Source organism: Lactuca virosa, chromosome 9 (genome assembly GCF_052849685.1).
Source record: "Lactuca virosa cultivar CGN04683 chromosome 9, Lactuca_virosa_CGN04683_v6, whole genome shotgun sequence".
Classification (NCBI taxonomy): Eukaryota; Viridiplantae; Streptophyta; class Magnoliopsida; order Asterales; family Asteraceae; genus Lactuca; species Lactuca virosa.
The window spans coordinates 16,962,314-16,970,897 of record NC_136434.1 but is presented as its reverse complement, the minus strand read 5'-3'; the positions used below and the strand labels follow the sequence as shown (position 1 = coordinate 16,970,897).

Below are 8,584 nucleotides of genomic sequence, written 5' to 3'. Positions count from 1 at the left end.
AGGAAAAGTTTATTGAAACTTTAGTGGCAAAATTATAAAAAAGTAAAAATAAAGTGGTAAAATTATAAAAGAATAAAGAAAAAGGGTTTTAAAGAAGTAAAAGTGAAAGTTTAGTGGCAAAAATATGAATGAGTAAAAATAAAGTGGCAAAATTATAAAAATGAAAAGTTTGTTGAAAATTAAGAAAAAATAAAAATATAGTGTTAAAATTATAAACATGAAAAATTTCCTGTTAAACCTTCCATGCGCTTTAATATATATATATATATATATATATATATATATATATATATATAATATGTGATTTTCTTTTTTCCTTTTGGGCCATTGATATTTTTTTCTTTCAATTTTGAGGTAATAGAAATTCAGAATGAAATACCAACCATCTTTTTAAAAAGAAATTTTTTTTTTTTATTTTTTATTTTAAGGTATCATAATTAAATATCAATTGTTTGTTTTTTTGGCATGTAAACTTTTTACTTGTGCGAAAACTCTTATATCAAGTGCATAATTAACAAAAGTCAAGGAAGTGGTTTGAGATATTGTTGTTATTCATTGCCATTTTTAATTATTAATATTATTTTTCTTTTCTATACCGTGGTTTCCACGGATAACCTAGTAAACAAATATTGGAAAAAAAAAATCAAATTTAAAACATCAATTTATAACCATTTTATAAAAGGCGCGAATGTTAACACGCTGTGTTTGCTGCTGCCTTGTGTGCCAAAAAAGCCAACCGACCCGACTGTTTCACAGCTACAAATACGACGCCGTCTTTGAATTCTTCCTCCGATCGATGTAGTCTAGGTTTGGGAAGAGCGAATTCAGAAACACAATCGAGTTCACAAATTGTGGTCTCCGTCAATCTAGGGTTTGATTGATCGTCTAATCGAGATGTATATGTTCTTCGATTTTCTTAGTTTCTAGAAATCAATCGAACACCGGGGGCAGAGATTTCTGGTAATATTTACCCGAAGACTTGTACGGGTGAGACTAAATATGTCCTTTGTGATTTATTGACTTTTGTATTATGCGTCGCATCTCAAATTGTTGACGAGTTTCTCCTGAAACAAGTTGTATTTTCGTGGAATTTGTGGTCGAAGAAAGGGTTTATCATGTGTGTTATCGTTTTGTGGCTCAATATGATGTTTGATTGTAGTTGGATGGGCTGTTGTGTTTGTAGAAAGTGTCTTTAAATTAGAGTACAGCACATGAAATACCTAGGTCGTTAGTGGTTCACTCATGTGCAGTAATGATCATGAATGTGTGAGCTACTGCAAGAAATTTGGATGCATTGCGAAATGGCAAGAACATATCATAGCATTTTGTCAGAATTAGAAGTTGGATATTGTTGTACACAACCTTAGTGGTTACTTTTACAGGATGCATAACAGTTTTAGAACACCACCAGGTTCAATTATATTTATTTTCATTTTGTGGCTTCAATAGGGTTTTTTCCTACCTTCATCGTCTAAGTTTATATTTGTGCCTGTAAGACTCAGGAGAATCTCATAGTTCATTTAAGTGTATCAACTAACGATTCTTGTGGTTATGGCAGTGGAATTCTTGGGATATCAGCATTCATGAAATAGCTGGTGTTTTCAAGAATGAAAGAAGAAGAGGAAGATAGGGCTTTGTTAAGTAGTTTGGGCGTCACATCAGCAAACCCAGAAGAGCTTGAACATGATATACTAGAAGAGGTGCTATACATTGTACTCTTATAACAAGTTTAAGACATCAAATAACTCTTCTATGTATGTACTTTAGTGCAACCTAATCTAATCATAGCCTCCATCTATTGGCAGGCAAGAAACCAGGGCAGCCAAGTGGGAGGAACCACAGATGATGAACATCTTGAGAGAAGACACAGCAATGAACCATCATCCACAACCCAAGCAGACGTCCTTAATAAATTAAGAGCCATAAATGTTGAAATAGATGCTGTTGCATCTACAGTTGAAGATGTGAAAAACTTTTCAAGAACCGAAGAACATGCACAGAGTGGTGATGATGAGAATGGAGAAAAAAGCATCCTGCAGGCTTCATCCAATGATCTAACCCTTCAGCATGCTCTAGCAACTGATCGATTGGAAAGCCTGAAAAGAACAAAAGCTCAACTCGAGAAACAAATTGGACATTTGGGCAATGAGGGTATTCCTGTAGATAATAAACACGAAAAGCTCTTGAAATCTCTTGTAAAGGAAGAGCCAAATCACAAGAGAAAGAAGAAAGAAGTCCCAACAACAAATAAGAAATCAAAGAAGCGGCATAAAACAGTAGCTTTCAATGATGATGGTGATTTTGATGCAGTTTTAAACGCAGCCTCTGCAGGATTTGTTGAAACAGTGAGTTGCTTGTTTCATTGATTATCTCTAGTGAGTATGAGTCAGTAATTGGAAATTCCATTCTGTTTGTTTGTGTCAGGAAAGGGATGAATTGGTCCGGAAAGGAATCCTAACTCCATTCCATAACCTCAAAGGATATGAACGCCGTATTGAAGAATCAGGGCCATCTCATACAGTTGAAGAAGACAATGATCTTCCCTCCACCAGCATAGCAAGAGCTGTTAAATCAATATCAGAAGCTGCACAATCTCGCCCTACAACAAAACTATTAGATCCAGATTCCCTACCAAGACTCGATGCACCAACACGCCCTTTTCAAAGACTCCAAACACCTTTCAAGATTCCCCAATCCCTGGAAAATCATGAAAGAAAGTCTAAAGATTCAAATAGGAAAAAGAGAAGGCCTTTGCCTGGGAAGAGATGGAGGAAGGTAGCATCACGCGAGGAAAATTCTCTTGAAGAAACCGGTATGTCATCAATAATTTCATAGTCAAAGTTTGCTCTTTTTTTATATTTTATTTTATATTGAATGTAGAGGATGCAAGAGGGTCTAGTATTGAAGAAGACAATCAAGAAGGTGTTGAAGATGACGATCCTTCTTTTGTGACACTAGAAGGTGGATTAAAGATTCCAGATTCAATCTTCAGCCAACTTTTTGACTATCAAAAGGTGGGAGTTCAGTGGTTATGGGAGCTTCATTGCCAAAGAGCTGGTGGAATTATAGGAGATGAAATGGGACTTGGGAAAACCATTCAAGTCTTGTCTTTTCTTGGAGCTTTACATTTCAGTAACATGTATAAACCTAGTATAATCATATGTCCAGTTACCCTTTTGCGTCAATGGAGGAGGGAAGCAAAGAAATGGTATCCAGCATTTCATGTGGAGATATTACACGATTCTGCTCGAGATGCTCCCTATAAAAAGAAGCAACCCAAGTCGGATGAAAGTGATTATGAAACTACAGAAAGTGATGAAGAAGGAAGTGAAAGTTTACCTTCAAGAAACAACAAGAAGAAGTGGGATTCTTTGATAAACCGTGTTTTGAGAAACGAATCTGGTTTATTGATTACTACGTATGAACAGCTTCGAATCCTTGGGGAAAAACTGCTTGACATTGAATGGGGATATGCAGTATTGGATGAAGGACACAGAATAAGAAACCCAAATGCAGAAGTTACTCTAGTTTGCAAACAGTTACAAACAGTTCATCGTATCATAATGACTGGAGCACCTATCCAGAACAGATTAAGTGAACTATGGTCATTGTTTGATTTTGTATTTCCTGGAAAGTTAGGGGTATTACCGGTATTTGAAGCAGAATTTGCAGTTCCTATTTCTGTTGGTGGATATGCTAATGCATCACCTTTGCAAGTATCCACTGCTTACAGGTATGTTGTAATTTTTTTTTTATATCTTTTTGTGTTTTGAGTTTTAACATTTAACAATGTGCAGATGTGCAGTTGTTTTACGTGACCTAATAATGCCTTATCTTCTTCGAAGAATGAAAGCAGATGTAAATGCTCAGCTTCCAACAAAAACAGAACATGTCTTATTTTGCAGCCTTACAACAGATCAAAGATGTTTATACAGAGCATTTCTTGCAAGTTCAGAAGTGGAACAGATCTTCAATGGAGACAGAAACTCTCTTTATGGAATCGATGTGATGCGTAAGATTTGCAATCACCCTGATTTACTTGAACGAGAACATGCAGCTCAGAATCCTGATTATGGAAACCAAGAAAGAAGTGGGAAGATGAAAGTTGTTGCTCAGGTTCTTAAGGTTTGGAAAGAACAAGGCCACCGTGTTCTTCTTTTTGCTCAGACTCAACAGATGCTTGATATTCTTGAGAGTTTTTTGATTGGTGATTCCTATACGTATAGACGAATGGACGGTTTAACCCCTGTGAAACAAAGGATGACTTTAATGGATGAGTTTAATAATTCTCCCGATATCTTCATCTTCATTTTGACTACTAAAGTTGGTGGATTGGGGACGAATTTAACCGGTGCAAATCGAGTCATTATATTTGATCCCGATTGGAACCCTTCTACCGACATGCAGGTTGGTATGAGAAGGGCATTTACGTCTTTTTATCCAACTTTGTTATAATTTTTTAAAATTTTGTTTTACATTGGTGATTTTCAGGCGAGGGAGCGTGCATGGCGTATTGGTCAAACAAAAGATGTAACGATTTACAGATTAATAACGCGTGGAACAATAGAAGAAAAAGTATATCATCGACAAATATACAAACATTTTTTAACCAACAAAATCTTGAAAAACCCACAACAAAGAAGATTCTTTAAAGCCCGTGACATGAAAGATCTCTTCACATTGAATGATGATAAAGAAAACGGAAGCACCGAAACATCAAATCTTTTCGGTCAATTATCGGAAGATGTAAACATCGTCCACCAAAATGAAAATCCCGAAACACTCGCCAAAAAGAAACAAAACGAAAAGGAAAAGGAAAAGATTGATGACAAGAATGAAGGAGGGGTAGAAGAGGAAACAAATATCTTGCGCTCTCTCTTTGATGCTCAAGGGATTCATGTAAGCTTGCTTTCTTTTTCCATCATTTTTATTAAACATAAATAATAGTAGTAACATTTTATATAAATGTTTCAGAGTGCGGTGAACCATGATGTGATAATGAATGCTAATAATGATGAGGAAAAGGTGAAACTTGATGAACAAGCTTCACAAGTTGCACATCGAGCAGCGGAAGCATTACGCCAGTCGCGAATGCTTAGGAGCCGTGAAAGCATCGCGGTTCCAACCTGGACCGGGAAATCAGGAACCGCGGGTGCACCCACGGGTGGTGGTCGGAAATTCGGGTCAATGGTCAACTCAAAGTTGGTTGCTAAAACCAGAATCGAACATGGATCTGGATCAGGATCTTCTAAGTTTGTTGTTGGAGCATCTGGTGGGAAAGCATTATCTTCATCTGAGTTATTGGCTAAAATTAGAGGGACCCAAGAGCAAGCGGTTGGTGATGCATTGGGTGCATCGGTTAGACCGCGGAATTTGGGTGGGGTGCAGCCGGAGGTTCTGATTCGACAAATTTGTAGTTTTTTGCAGCAAAGAGGTGGGACCACTGATTCGGGTAGTATAGTGGACCATTTTAAAGATAGGATTCCCTCAAAGGATTTGCCTGTGTTTAAGTCTCTTTTGAAGGAGATTGCAACTTTGCAAAAAACTCCGAATGGCTCTTCCTGGATTTTGAAATCTGAGTATCGATAGCATTAATGACTTTCGGAGGTATTTTTTTTACCATGAATTTGAAGATTTTTTGCCTCTGAATTAGATTAGTGTTTTTTTTTTTCTCTTTTTAATTTTACCCTTGTTAGGATTGGTAATACACATTAACGCAATTGAAATTTTGATTGTGGGAAACAAAAAAGAAAGAGATTACTTTATGTATAATGCGAATCTTGAAAAAACAATACCATTTAAAGAAGAAAAAGAAATAGACATAAAAGACGATGACTGACTATCAGTTGTATCATTTTTCTGTTTGAAAACGGGGTCGTTGAACCTGTGACAACTTTTTGATAAGTTTTTATTTGAAAGATGGTAACTTTTTCGCTTGGGATAGCCGAAATTTTTACAAATGGAGGTGACAGTTTTGACTTTTGATATATTTATAGAAAACAGGTTGATTTAGGTCAAGTTTTTAAAAAAAGGGACCGACAGAAGTAAAAACGTGCACCTAAAAGGAGAAAAGAGGCAAGTCAAATGCGTCAAGCCGTTAAATGGATGGGTCAAAGGTTTAACCCGATAGTAATATTTTTTTCATTTGTGTATTGTATTTATTACAGCATTTTTATAAAAAAAAAAATACAAGTGTTTGCATGTCAATACCTCTTCCATCCAAAAGACAAATACTGACATTACGGGTAAAAGAGTTCAAGTGTTGCTCTATTATTTGCTAAAATTATTATATAGAGTTCAAACAACAAATTTCACATTAATTAGATTAAACTTAGCCTTCTCTATTTTTTTAAATAAATATATTTTATTCATTTAGCAAAAACAACAACAATACTACCAGTCTCATCTAAATAAGACTGCTTCAGTACAACATCAGACAAACAAAAATATAAATAAGAATAATAAGCTCCCAGTTTGACTCACTCTGAACATACATACCCGACTTGACCTAATAAAGGTACATTAAGGGGGTGTTTAGATAGGGAAAAAATAGATTGCTTATTGCTTAATCCCACCGCAATAAGCAAATTTAAGTGTTTGGATAGGAGTCATTAAAAATCAGCTTATTGCGGTAGGAATAAGCTGGTTTTAATAAGCAAGAGGAGAATGTTTATTGCTTATTGGTCATTTTATTCATATAAACTGTTTTGTTTGCCAAACACTTAAAAATGCTTATTGCTTATTACTTATTTCCACCGCAATAAGCTAATCCAAACACATTTTAGAAAAAATGTTTATTCTCACCGCAATAAGCAAATAAACAATAAGCTAATAAGCTAAAAACTATTTATCCAAACACCCCCTAAAACAACAATTACAAAGAAGCAATATAACCGAGAGCATTGACTTGACATTTACGACACCTTTTTGCCAATTGAGCCGTAACAAGTTTACATACATGACTTTTGTTTTACTTAATCTGATACAGTGACTTGATGGATTAAGTAAAAAAACATTGGTTAATTTATCCGTAACAAGTTTACATACATGACTTTTGTTTTACTTAATCTGATACAGTGACTTGATGGATTAAGTAAAAAAACATTGGTTAATTTATCAAAGACCCAGATTCTTTACCTATTTGCTTTCTTTTCTTTTTTACTCAAAACTTTTCTCACATTAAAATTGATGAATATTGTGATACCTTTTTTAGAATGTAAGGGTAAAACTGTCGTTATAATCTTGTTCACTATAGAAAGAAAGAAGTGTTATTTATACAACACTTTATCAACACAAACATCATTCTTTTTAACCACACAGAATCACGAAAAAAAAAACCTTGGATAAATAGAAGATATTTCTTGCATTGAATAGCTCGAAGATAAGAAAAAGGGAAAATGACATAAAAGCCCTTAAGTTTTCACAAAAATGTCGGTTTTACCCTTGGACGTGTTTTATGTCCAGTAAAGTCCGAAGTTTTGTTTAATTTGTTCATTTTTACCCTTGTAGCCGGTTTCCAGGTAACCTACCGGTTACCTAATGCCAGTAAAGCCCTTGAATTTTCAAAAATGTTCGGATTTACCCTTAAGTTTTTCAAAAATTTTTGGATTTACCCTTACCTTGATTGTTATTTTGATTATTATTATTATTATTATTATTATTATTATTATTATTATTAATACATTTTTAATTGTATAAAAATATTTTTTACATACATTTTTAAATGAATAAAAAATTTTCATATGTTTTTAATACATTTTTATACATATTATTATTATTATTATTATTATTATTATTATTATTATTATTATTAATACATTTTTAAATGTATAAAAATATTTTATACACACATTTTTAAAAATGTATTTATTTGTATTTAGTAGGTATAAGTATAAATATATATTTATTTCATATAAAAATATATTATATACATATAAATATAAAAATACATATTTATATGGTTTATATTATATAAAAGATATAATTATATGTATTTGTACATATTACCAAGTATAAATATGTATTTATTATCAAACATTATACTAAATAGATAAGCAAAATAAATATTCGTTAATTAAAAACATAATGTAACAATTATAAAACCCTCGTAATTAGAAAACCTCAATAAAAACACTCGATTACAGATAAGATTTAGTATAAAATTTGAAAAAACCTCTATTATTCAACTATATTAGGTTAATAGCGAGTAGATAACAATAAATGATCAACAAATAACACTCGTAAATGGAAAATACATAATATAATTAAAAAAACCCTCGACAAAAACACTTGATCACTATAAAAATTAAGTATTATCAACTTAAAATAATTCTTTAATTATTTTTATCTCAAAAATTGATAACGAAATGTCATATACGAGTGTAAACTTCATTTATATTTGTTGTAAGTTCACAAAAAAAGATCACGAAATGCATCATTTTTTATATTGATCTGAAGCATTTGTTTTTGCAAAATCAGTCATTGACGACAATTTTTAGTTTATCAAGCTTTTTCTGTTCGATTCAACAATTATAGATGAAGATTTAGGGTTTTCAAATGTATATAAATACTAAATACAAGTACA

The 8,584-nt window shown here is 33.0% G+C and overlaps 1 protein-coding gene across 1 annotated transcript; it reads left to right on the top strand.

Annotated features, from left to right (window-relative positions):
• The first annotated feature begins 690 nt into the window (after nucleotides 1–690).
• Nucleotides 691–5,634, top strand: CHR8 (chromatin remodeling 8). Its single transcript, XM_079071503.1, has 8 exons — nucleotides 691–987; nucleotides 1,559–1,700; nucleotides 1,806–2,345; nucleotides 2,425–2,812; nucleotides 2,881–3,733; nucleotides 3,798–4,407; nucleotides 4,492–4,899; nucleotides 4,975–5,634. Exons 2-8 carry the CDS (start codon nucleotides 1,608–1,610, stop codon nucleotides 5,587–5,589), a joined length of 3,507 nt encoding a protein of 1,168 aa, XP_078927629.1. The 5' UTR covers nucleotides 691–987; nucleotides 1,559–1,607; the 3' UTR covers nucleotides 5,590–5,634.
• Nucleotides 5,635–8,584: the final 2,950 nt, after the last annotated feature.